Raw genomic sequence first — 12,553 nt, forward strand, 5'->3', positions numbered from 1 at the left:
CTAAGAGAGGTTCCAACTCAGCCCTTTGCCACCGGATGGGGGGAAAGTGTCACATGAACAAGGCTGGAAAGACCCAAGGCCCTACACTGGCCCCCCTCCCATCCTGGCAGCCCCCTTCGCCCACCTTTCTCCCCAGCGCTTTGTGCCCAGACCCTTTGGCCTCCTTTCAGTTTCTTAAATGATCCATCCTGCCTCAGGGCCTTTGCATGTGCAGTTCCTTCTGTTGGACTGCCCTTCCCTTCCCTGGTCCAGCCTACTTCTCCCGTCAGTCAGATCTCAGTTCTCTGATCTCTGAGGCTGTGTCAAATCGCCTTGCTGTGAACTCTCTGGAATGTCCCTTTCTTAGTGCCCATCACAGCTGTGATTAAATAACTAACTGTGTGTTGAACTGTTTGGAACCAGTGTTTCCCCGGGGCCCTTGGCACAAAGGGAGACTGGGCATCATCTGATGGTTAATCCCGTTTATTCCTGAGAATAAGGGAGAGAGAGGAGAGGGAGGACAGAACCTGCCAGAAGGTCCCCAGGGAAGGGAAGCAGGATGGAGAGAAGCAAGAGGGGGACACTGGGGCAGGAGGGACCATGTCAGGGTCATCAAAGCAAGATGAGCTTCCAGCGGGAGGATGGGGTAGACATGTGGGGTGGGGTATGACTAGGGGAAACCATTGGATCCGAGCCCACCCTGAAGCCTACACTCTGCCATTATAATAGAGCCCACCCAGCTTCTGCATCTCTGGGGTGGCACTGCCACCTCGGCTTCCTGGGGGAGCCGTGCTGGTCCCCTCTGGGCCGCGACCCCGGACTCCCTGCTCTGTTCACACCCCCTGCATGATTCTACCTACAGCCAAGCCCAGGATCCTTGTGAACGGGTCATGTGACGCAGACAAGCCGCTGAGTGTCACAGCCAAGGCCAGTGACGAGGTGACCCTGGACTGCGAAGCCCAGGGCTCTCCACCCCCCCTGGTCACCTGGGCCAAGGACTCCCTCCCTGTGCCACCCGTCACCGACAGGTAACCCCGGTTGCGGGGCCTTGGGTCTGGGGATGGACAGAGCTTGGGGTTTGAGGAAACTGACCTCCAGGTGACCAGTGACCCGGCCAGTGTATGGGACCCTGTGGACACCCCCAGGGGCAGGCAATCCGATTACACACACGGCACTTTTGGCCATTGACCTTTAAGGGAGCACGGATGCCCTTCAGAGGGGGAAGGCCTCTGAAATAACACGCACGCAGCGCTTCACGCACGGCCGAGGGGCGCTGCGCGCAGGATCGCCTTCCATCTGCTCAGCAGAGCAGAACTGAGCGGAACTGAGGCTCAACGATGTGGGGTGACCTGCTTGTGGTCACTCAGCTAGGAAAGAGTGATGCCACGGTTGAGACAGCCTCCTGAACGAGACGCGTGCGCCGTCCTTGCCGGCTCCGCGGACCAGGTGTCTGGCAGTGGGGCTTTCAGGGAACCTGAGAGTGGGCAGAAAGGGAGGAGGTGCTTGGGCATCCTTCAAAGCCTGGCTGCACCTCCCCAGGCAGGGGTGTCAGGTGGGGTGGTTCCAGACAAGAAGGCCTCAGACTCCTGGGACCCTTGACCCTCGAGGAGTGGGGCTGTGGCGAGGGGGCAGCTCTGGCCGGTGACCTCAGCCCTGGCGGGGCCTTTGAGAAGTTCCAGATGGAGGAGGTCTCAGAGCAGCCTGCTGTGCGAGATCCCACTCCTGACACCCACACGTGGGTCTCTACCTCTCAGAACATCTGTTTGGTGCGCCCTCCCGCCCTCGAAGCCTGCACGCCTGCACGCGGCTGGGGTCCTGGGGCTGGGCTGGCGCTGTGCTGCCCCCATCCGTGCACCCTGTGGTGTCTCTGCAGCCCAGGTCGTAGGTGTGGGAGGGAGTGGTCGTCTGGGGAGCCTGCATCTCTCCGCAGAAAGCCTGGTCCTGGCTCCTTGCCTGGGCAGCCGCCTGGCGGGTGCTTGTTTATTTATGGTTTGTTCCTGAAATGGCACACACCGCATTTCCCATTTGTTCACCCCTCCTTGTTGTGATGCGTTAATAGATCAGCCGGGAGCCGTAAATCTGTGAGAGCTGCTTCTGCCATCCTGAGTTTTGCTCTGTCCCTTCTCCCCTGGCCCCCTCCACTTCGTGCTGGCTTACGGCTTTCTCTTGAGATTTCTGAGATTCCAGGAGTTCACCTACGTGAGGTGGGAAAATATGCCTGGAGGGTGGGGCTGGGGGGAAGGGCTCAGAGCCTGGAGTTCGTCAGACCCGAGTGTGGATCCCGGCTGGTTCTGTATTAGTCGTGTGGCCTCAGGTGGCCGCTGGTTCCTCTTGGACCGTTTCTCCATCTGTGAAGTGGACGAGGTTGAAACCCTGTTCTCAAGATACAGTGACGGATGTGCGATGCTTAGTACATTGTCAGTGGTGGAAAATCACTTCGACGGCGTTTTCCTCCTGCTGCTATAAACTAACGCATCATTTCCAGCTTTCAAAAATTATCATCATCCTATGTGTTATTTAATTCCCACCAACTCTTTTCAGTGGAAAAGCTTTATTGAGATATAAATGGCATGCTTTCCAATTCTGTGTTTTTAAGTAAATTCTGAGTTGTGCAACCGTCACCACAATTAACTTTAGAACATTTCCAGCACCCTCCTGCACAAAAGAAATCCCCACACTCATTGGCAGCCGCTTGCCATCCCTGCGCGACCCCAGCCCAGCCCCCGGCAACCACTCATCTGCTCTCTGTCTCTGGATTGATCCGTTCGGGACGTCTCACGTAGATGGAATCGTGCGCTCTGTGGCTTTCTGTGTCCGGCTGCTCTCACTTAGCATCGTGTTTTTGAGGCGCCTGCATGTTGGAGCAGGGGTCAGGGCTTTGGTCCTCTTTGTGGCTGAATAATATTCCGTTGCCTGGATAGAGCACCTTTTGTCGATTTAGTCACCAGTTGATGGACCCTTGGGCTGTTTCCACTTGCTGGCGATGGTGAATAACCTCACAGACCTTTGATTGTATTGACACTTCATTTGCGGGCTCTGGGTCCCCGAGGTTCTTTGGGCCTCTCCCTGTGGCATCTGATAGCTTCCCCACGCAGAACAAAGCTCCCTTTTCTGCCGGACACACGGTTCCCCTTAGTCCCACAGCCGTTCAGACAGAAGATGCAGGTTTTTAAAAACCCATGGGAAACACGCAGGGAGCAGTGGTGGTGCGGGGGTAGCTTTGCTGTCTGTCTTCTCCCCTTCCCCTCTGCCTCCTCTGTCTCTTCCTCTTCCTTCTCCGAGGGACCCCCAGGGCTCAGCTTCAAAGCTGCCGTTCTGGAAGCTTGAGAACTTCTTCTGATGAGTCGTGGGTGTTCGTCTACCTCCAGGTTCTGTGCTCCTTCTGCCTGGCTGAGCTGCCCCCTCTTCTGTGGTGGCCCCCTTCTCTGTCCTTAGATGGGGGAAGGCCTGAACCTATTCGGGGTGCCCGGGGCCTCTCTCTCCCGAACCTGTGCCAACCTTGGCCAAGGGCTGCGGTCAGGGTCACCAACAGACCTCCAGTACTGGTGCTTCTTCAGAGCTCCTCGGTAACTCTGGTGCAACCAGGGTTGAGAACCACAGCATGGCCGAGCCTCTGAGGCCTCCTGCATCTCTGTTCGGGTTGGGGGGTGGCCCTCTTCTCCTGTTGGCCATCCTGGAGGTGGGTGTGTTGAGTGGCATCATGCCTAGTGCCTTGAGGGGGAAACAGAAGCCATGGGGTGTGGGGAACTGGGATCCTGACCTCACTTCCCGGGCTGGGCCCTAACGTGCACACCCACACACCCACAGACACACATAGACATGCACAGACATAGACAGACATGCACGGACACATATAGACATGAATACACATGGACAGGCGCACAGACAGACACAGACACACATAGACACACGGCCACGCACACTGACACAATCACAGATACACACACATGTGGACTTGCACACAGACACAGCAGAGATGCAGACATGAGAACACGTGGACACACACATATCTGGCTTCTGGGCCGAGGTCGGGCAGGCCACTGCTCTTTCTGGAGATTCTGGAGGATATTCTGAACTCAGGGAGCCTTGACCTCCGGAGTCAGAAAGTCCTAACGCAAAGAAAACATAGTAGGAGCTTGAGTACCCATGAAACTCTAAACCACCCACCTGTGTCCACGACCCCTTCCAGGGTGTTCTTGTAGATGCTTCCAGAGAATTACATTGAGTGCCTCTTCCATTCTGCCCTTATCATTGATATTTTTCCACATTTACCCATTTTCTAGATTCATCCTGGCCCACGTCATTGCTTTCCGTTTAAAGGGCAAGATAACATTCCAGGGCGTTCAGCCCTCATCGTTGCTAAGCTTTCTCTGTTTGGGGCAGATGCTCCGTTGCCAGTTTTGGGCGGTAATAAATGGGGCTGTTGGAACATTTTTGCACAAATGCTTCTCTTTATCTCCTGGGTCATTTCCTTGGGGTATAGCCCTGAAAGCCAATGGCTGAGTCCAAGACTGGGAATGGTTATCGGGTGCCTCTTACCCTGTGGGACTGCTGTTTGTGAAAGGACCATCTGAGTTGTGAATTCAGAATTGAAGTCCGCAGGATTTATTGAGCATCTCCTGTGCCCAGGACTGTGCCGAAACTGTCTAGGAGACAGAAGACATGGGCTCCGGCTGTGTGTGACATCAGGTAGCAAAAGACCTAGGGTCCCATCCCAGCCTTGCCCCCAACTCTCTGAATGAACCCGAGCAAGACCCTTCCCCTCTCTGGGCCTCAGTCTTCCCGCCTGAGAAGTGAAAGGGTTGGACAGGCGATGGTGGCCAGAGAGTGCCTAGTGGCTCTGGTCCCATGATTCAGCCCAGGGATGCTGGGGCGAGGTGGTGTTGCTAGGCAACAATGTTTGTTTCTGGTTCTGATGTGTATCTGGGACAGCTGCGAGTACTCCTGGCTTCAGCACTGGCTCCCGGGGGCAGCCGGCCAGGGTCCCGCACAGGGCCAAACCAGCCGCATCCGGGGGAGGGGAGGGGACAGGGAGAGGATAGAGCACCCCGAGGATGCTGCAGGGCCGTCGGCACACCCCCTCCCTCTCATGGCCCAGTGGAGAGGTGGGGGGCTGCAGCTGGGTTCTGACGATGCAGGAGAAAAGCTGCTTCCTCCTTAGAAGCGAGTGGCATGGCACGGACTGCCCAGGGGCCCCTTGTGGGGTCTTTACCTTGGGGGATCTTCATAGCTCATCTGATTCCTGGCCTGGTGGCTGGGTGACCATGGACAGCGGGACTTCATCTCTCTGGGTCTCTGCAAAAGGGGTGATGATAGTAGGATCTGCGGTTTGGCTGTTGAGGGTTTCAAGTGACAGTGTGCACGGAAGTGCTTAGCTGTGCGGTGGCGCATAGGAAGCGCTCGAGTGTAGACAGCTGTCACCTGTTAGCACCTCTGGGTTTATGTTGCACGGGCTCAGAGGATGTGTATTCTCCCCCTCGCTCACATATTGTGCTTGGCCCTTTCCTTGATATCGGGCCCCTCTTCCTAAACTGCTCCAGCTTGGGGTTTCCGTTTGGGGCTTCCTTATAAGGGTCTATGGTGTGGGTCAGGGTCAGAGCGGCCACTGGTGGTTGAAGGTGCTGTCCAGGCTGACTGGTGCTGGGGGCAGGGGGGCTGGGCAATCCCTGCTGCAGCCTCAGATCCCACCCTGGCCCGGCAGACAAGCGCCCGGCATGTGTCTGCACGTGGCGGACGTCTGCTGAGCGCTGTTGCTCTGCCGGCTGTGGTTGAGGATCAGCTTCTGGTGGGCTTGGTTCTGCAGGGGGTGCCGTTCATTCACTTGACAGCCTCCGCCCAGAAGGCTCTGCTCACACGGTGAGGTTGGACGGGCCCTCTAGAAACGGGGGCAGCAGGGGGAGCATGGGACACAGCAAGAGGGCCTGGGCGCAGGCCAACCACAGATTCTGAGCGGCCAGAGGACGGGGTGCATTTCTTTCACCCCCGTGGCCCACCTGGAACCCAGTGGCTCTTTGTCACATGAGTGAATGAATGAATGTACGAGAAATTAGCTGAACTCGGCTCCATGGAACTCAGAGCAGGGGAAGTGTAACCTGCCTGCGCTCGTCAGGGAAGGGTTCGTGGAGGAGCTAGAGGCTGTGCTGCCTTGAACGGGGTCTGGGGGCAGGAGAGCAGCCTTGAGACAGGGTGGGGTGTGGGAAACAGTGTGAGCGAAGGTGGGAAGGGGTGCGTGTGTGGACAGGGACAGCTGGGATTTGCCATCAAATATTTATCAAGCACCTGTTGTGGGCCAGCACCTGTGCTAAGCGCTGGGAACATGGCAGGAACCACCTGGGCAACCTGGCCGCTCCCTTCACGGAGCCATCAGACAGCGACAGGTGATTACAGGTGTGTCAAATGCCGTAAAGCCTCCAGGAGTGTGTAAGTGAGAGAAGGGGTCTGGCTGGGGCAGCAGGGGCAGCTTCCCTGAGCCACAGAGGAGCTGGAGAGGGGACCCCAAGCTGGGTTACAGCGAAGGTGTGGCCTGGGATTTGCACTTTCTATCAGATGCCCTTTGGTCTCTCCAGGCAGATACATCCCCCTTGGAGCTCATAGGACCAGGGGGACACGGCAGGGAAGGTGGGTCTCCCTCCCCGTCCCCCGTCATCTGCGTGGCTGTGTGACACTCACAGCCAACAGTGAAGCCTCCAGTGCAGCGGAGGTCATAAACAGGAAATTCCCCTCGAACCTCTCCATGTTTTCATCTTGGCGCCACACGGAGCCATCTGGCTGCTCTCGCCTCAGCGGGGAGGCTGCTGCTAATTACACCACAGGCACGGGGCACACGGCAGCGCTCTCCCCGCTTCCTCCCACCTCCCCCCTGCCCCTGACATCCTTCCCGGGGCTGCAGCCCCCAAACCCCAAGGAGCCTTGGGAATGTGGAGAGAGAGCGCCCCGGGGCGTGGGGCGGGGGCGGTGCAGAAGGGCTGCCCCGCAACCTCTAGACCTCTAGGTCCTGTTTGGTCTGCCCCAGGCCCCATACCTTTTTCCTATATCTGGTCCGAGTGGGATTTGCTCTGTGCCAGGTCTGGGCTAGGTTCTGGGGATACAAAGGCAAATAAGATGGCTGGGGATGTGTCCTCTTAGGGCCCGCAGGTGACAGGTGGTCACAAGCCGGTGCGGTGAGGGTTGTGATGGGGAGGGCTCTGCAGGCCTCAGCTTGACCATTTATAAGATGGACTTTCCATTCGTTCCGTTTCCTCCTTTGTGGTATAGCGAGCAGCCTTCCCTCTCTAGGAAATGACCTGAGGGTCATCATGAGAAAGACAAGATGCCTACATTTATTGTTGAGAATTATTTCCACTTTTGGAAGTTTCTTTCATTATTTTTTTTTAATCCCAGAAGCTCCCACTTCCTATCCTTTTAAGGGCTTGGCGAGGGAGGAAGCAACTTCTCTAAAGTTCTTAGAAGACCTAGAAGGCAACCTCTGAGATAAAGGAATTCCAGAGCAGCCTTTTCAAATATGAAGAAATTGGGGTTCAGAGACGTTGTCTGCCCTGCCTGGGCTGGCTCAGCACGTCTGTAGCAGAATTGGACCTCAGATCCAGAGCTCTGGTGCTCAGCCTAGACCTCTTTTTGCTGTCCCATGCGTGCCTGCTTGGCTAGTCGAGGTTTGCAGCAAAGTCCCCTGAGGGAACCGTGTCCCTGCACCAAGTGTGACTCAGTGTGTATGTTTCAGCCTCAAACTGATTTGGCTCGTGTTTGGTGGGTGTCAACGTTATTTAACTTAAAAAAAAAATTGTGGATGAGAAAAGCCAAGCCAGGGGAGGGGAGCCACACAGGGGAAATGTTTCCTTGTCACTGAGACAAGAAAGCATCTGTGTTGTTTTTTCCTTTTTTCTTCCACTTTGGAAGATTAAGGGACCTACTTAGGGCTGCCCAGCTGATTGGGGGCTGGGGGGCGAAACACAGACATGTTGAGGGGGGCGTGGCTTTTACTAGCAGCAGGGCTGTCTATCGAGCACTTACTATGTCCCAGGGGCCATGGGCTTTGTGTGCACCATGTCACTCCATACGTGCCGTCTCCTGTGATCCCAGGTGAGGGCACCGGGGCTCAGGGAGACGGAGTCCTTGGCCCAAGGTCAGCCTTCAAGAGGCCGAATGGCGGTGGATGCGGGGGTCACTTGCTGTCAAAGCCCTGTTCCCATCTGCTCCGCCGGGCTGCTTCTCAGGGCAGGGGCACTTCCCTGTGTCCTGGGGCAGTACTCCCAAGGAGTGGTCCCCCTGAGGACCTTGGTAAGACCCCGATTCCAGCCTCCCCCCACAGATCAGAGTCTCTGGACGGGGCCTGGGAATCTGTATGTTTCACATATAGCTGGAGGATTCTGATAAGAAGCCCTGCTCTACAAGGGGGAATGATGGACTCTACCCGTGAGAGCTGATGGTGTGTGAGCCTGTGGCGCCGGAGTCCTGCTCCTGTGCGTGGGGACACATACATCAGTGTGCAGAGGACTCTGGTGGTGAAAGAAAGAAAGAACGAAGGAAGGAAAGAAGAGAGGGAGGGAGGAAAGGAAAACCTGAATGTTTAAATGCCCACCAAAAGGAGAACAAATTAATCCCATTGTGGTACGATCACACAACAGACTACTATACAGCAGTGAAGAGTGAATGAATTAGCCCCACGCACATACACGTGGTACCATTTCTATAAGAGTTTTAAACGATGCAAAACCGCATTGCGTATCGTTATGGATCCACTGTCGTCACCATGATAACAGCTGACCTTTGCTGAGTACGTCTGTTCCAGGCACTGTGCTGTGAATTAGGTCTTTCCGTTCTCCGGACAGCCCTATGAGGGCTAAGTACCACTGTTGTCTCTTTTTTCCAAAAGGAGACAACCGAGGCACAGAAAGGTTAAGTGACTTGCCCAGTGTCACACAGCAAGCACGTGGCAGAACAGGGTCGGACCTAGTTGTCCCAGCCCAGTGCCTGGGCTCTAGAGACCCCTGCCTGGTATATCACTCACAAGTGTCCTCAGAGAACTTGCCCCAGGTGCCTGCTGGAAGCTCAGGGCAAACTGGACGAAGGGTTTGCTGGGTAGGGGGATTACAAGCCCACTTTACATATGGGGAGACGGAAAACCAGCAGAGCACAGCTAGTCCCCCGTGGTTGTCCAGAGAGTGAATTGCCAGCAATGTCGACCTGTTTAATAAGTGCACGTCCAGCACTTGGCCTGCACCTGCTTGGGAGATGGGGGCTATTGTCATCCCCGTTTTGCAGAGGAGGAACCTGAGACTCAGCAGAGCGGGGAGTGGAGACCGGGACTGGAGCCCAGCTGTACCCTGATGAGCATAGGCGGGGGAGGGGCTGGCCCTTGGAGGTTACCACCCCCACTCCCCGCCCCCGTGCCAGCTGCTTGCACTTGGCGCCCTGCTGTGGCCACTGGCCGCAGCTGCCCACTCAGTTCTACGGGGGCAGGGACTGCACGGAGCCAGCACATGTGGGCTGGTGACATCATATCTGCAGAGGCCCCCTCGGGTCCAGCCCAGCTGCAGGAGCCTGGCTGGGGGTCCCAGATCCCTGTGGGATGGGGGCCGGGTGACTTCAGCAAGGTGGGCCAGGTTGGGGAGCGCAGCGATGGGGGACCTCTACAACTTCCTCCTGAGGGCCCAATACAACGCCGGACAACAGGACACTGAAAAGCCCTGGGTTCAGAGCATGGCCAGACCTGGCACTTAGACGCAGAGGGTCTCTGGGCTGCAGCTTCTCCCTGGAAGCCATTGAGGGGGCCTCCAAATGAGGCCTCATCCCCACTCTCAGGGCAGGGTCGAGGGACGGTAGGCATGTGCATTAGAGGAGGAAGAGTTACTGGCGACTAGGTACCAGGCCCTGGGCTGAGCCCACGCGGAATCTGTTCACCAGCCTCGGCCACAGAACTTCTTAATATGCCCATTTTACAGATGAGGAAATGGAGGCTCCAAGAGGTGAAGGGACTTGCTTCATCCAGCTGGGAAGGGTTCAAAGTTAAACCCAGCCAGCGGACTCCTAGCCTAGTGCTCTTTGTCTGTTACGCAAGTTGGAGGGGACATGGCCTTGGCCTGGTGGTTTGGGGGAAGTGGAGGCAGGGCAGGGGGAGGAGTGAAGGGTGGGTGGCGGACACTGCCTCAGTCCTGGCAGGCTGCCTGGAGGAGGCAGCTGGTTCAAGTTGGGTCTTGGGCCTTTCTGGCAGAGGTGGGGTCGGTTGGGGTCTTACCAGTGCCCCTCACTCCCACAGGCATTGCCTCCTCCCATCAGGCTCCCTGCATCTGGCCCAGGCCCAGTTGAGTGACAGCGGCCTCTACGAATGCACAGCCAGTAACCCTGCGGGGTCCGCTGCTCGGTACTACATCCTCCGGGTGCAAGGTAAGGTCCTGGCTGGCAGCCTCTGTCTCACACCGTTCCCCCCAACCCCCATCTTCCTTAGGCCTCTCGTGCCCCTCCCCCATCTCCACTCCAGGCTTTGTCACCTCTTCATGGTCCTCCAGTGTTTCTTCCATCAACTCTATTTCCTGTCTTTTTCAAGCCTTATCTCTCCTCCTCACCCCCCTTCTTCCCCTCTCCTGAACCCCTTGGTTGAGCCCGGAGAGTCTGTTCAGAGGCCCCCTGAGAGCAAAGGGCAGGGCCCCGTGGCGTTGGAGACTTGGGCGTTGGAGACTTGGGCGTTGGGAGGGGGACCCGCGGAGGGAGTTCTGGTTCCTGGCTCAGGTGGGGGCCCAGGAGTGCATGTTCACCTGGGTGTCCAGGTTCCATTCACAGAAGCCACCCAGTGGAGTCACTCCACCAAAGAGGCGGGGACCTTGTCATCTCCAGGAGCACGGGGATGAGTTGTCTGAGACAGGGGTCCTCTGACTGCAGCCCTCAGCCACTACTGACCTACATGCCGTTTTCATGTGGCCCACGAGTGAAGAATGATGTCTACATTTTTAAACGATTGGGGGAAAAAAGGCAAATAATGTGACATATGAAAATGATATGGAGTTCAGGTTTCAGTGTCCGTAAATACAAGCTCTACTGGAGTGCCACCACACACGTTCGGTTACGTAGCGTCCGTGGCTGCTTTCACGCCGTAATGGCAGAGTTGGGTAGTTGAGACAGAGACCATCTGGTCTGCAAAACGTTTTCAGAAAAAGCCCTTTCCAGAAAAAGCCAACCCCTGATCTAAGCTGACTCCCCATTTTACGGGTGGACAGGCTGAGGTTCAGAGAGGGAGGGGCTCAAAGCTTCGCTATGAGTTTGCGTGAGCATGGGAGAGAAACAGAGAAGCAGGAAGCAGGGTGATGAGCAGGGCCTCAGAGTCGGCAGAGCTGGGTTCGAATGCTGACTCTGTCACGGACTGGCTGTGTGACCTTAGGCCAGCTGCTTGGCTTCTCTGAGCCTTGGATTCTTCTTCTATAAAGTGGAGGTAATAACGCCTGTCCCATAGTTGTCAGAAAGGGTATTGATGACATCAGGCACTCAGCACGGTGGAAACTGCTGTTGTTTTCAGCAAGTGTTTTTAGGGGGGTAGTGGGCAGGGCATGTACACCCTCGTGCTCCTAGACAGTGAGGCTCTGGGCTCCGGGTGGGGGAGCTGATCTCTGCCCAGGGGCCAGCTTCCATAGATGGTCTTATCTTTGGGCTCCTACTCTGAAGCTGGGAAGGGCATGGGTGTCCTCAGCTTCCCCCGAGGGCCCAGGACACTTGTCCTCGTCTTTGAGAATTCTCCCAGGCTCATCCAGTCTGGCCCCACGGAAGCCACCTGGATTCCTGGTCACACAGACCCAGCCTTGGGGCCGGTCCAGCTCCTATGAGCCGACGCAGTGGGTGACTCTGGTCGAGTCACACAACCTTTCTGAGCCTCAGTTTCTTCATCTGCAAAATGGACATAGCATCACCCACCCCATAGGAGGGACCAACTGGGATGGAGGATGGGAAAGTTGCTTGAAAAACACAAATGCAGAAGAAACAATACCCACTATCCTCCCCAAGCCAGGAGAGGGGAAGAGCGAGCTGGGAACCCTGAGAGTGAGTCTAGCCGCGGTGTTTTAGGCGCCGCTGTGGAGCAGGCTCCCTGCTGGCTGCTCTAGTCCTGCATCTCATTCCATCCCAGGGCTTCTTTGTGAGGAGGGGAAACCGAGGCCCCAGCCAGTGTGGGGTCCTGTGGCCGAGAGGGACAGGGCTGGGATTTGAGCCTCCCCTTCTGTACGTGCTGCCGCCTGGGCTGAGTCAGTCCCGCCGCCCCCTGGGCCTCGATGTCCCCATCCAGCACTGAGCTGGTGTTTCCCAGCTGGTGGTTCTCAAATGGTGCTGGGTGCAAGCCTGGGGGTAGGGATGGGGGTGGGGGCTGGGGGGAGAGTAAGCTGAGCACGGAGGAGCGATTTTTTTTTTTGCGGTACGCGGGCCTCTCACTGTTGTGGCCTCTCCCGTTGCGGAGCACAGTCTCCGGACGCGCAGGCTCAGCGGCCGTGGCTCACGGGCCCAGCCGCTCCGCGGCATGTGGGATCTTCCCGGACCGGGGCACGAACCAGTGTCCCCTGCATCGGCAGGCGGACTCTCAACCACTGCGCCACCAGGGAAG

The 12,553-nt window shown here is 56.8% G+C and overlaps 1 protein-coding gene across 4 annotated transcripts in view; it reads left to right on the forward strand.

Moving 5' to 3' along the window:
* Positions 1–12,553, forward strand: part of HMCN2 (hemicentin 2) — a 150,687-nt gene that overhangs the window by 59,003 nt on the left and 79,131 nt on the right. For all 4 annotated transcript variants that reach the window (XM_073806725.1, XM_073806727.1, XM_073806723.1 and 1 more), the window contains 2 exons: positions 842–1,007; positions 10,232–10,359. In XM_073806725.1, coding sequence (XP_073662826.1) covers positions 842–1,007; positions 10,232–10,359 — 294 coding nt within the window. The remainder of the gene's footprint in view (positions 1–841; positions 1,008–10,231; positions 10,360–12,553) is intronic.

Source organism: Tursiops truncatus, chromosome 6 (assembly GCF_011762595.2).
Source record: "Tursiops truncatus isolate mTurTru1 chromosome 6, mTurTru1.mat.Y, whole genome shotgun sequence".
In the NCBI taxonomy this organism is placed as follows: Eukaryota; Metazoa; Chordata; class Mammalia; order Artiodactyla; family Delphinidae; genus Tursiops; species Tursiops truncatus.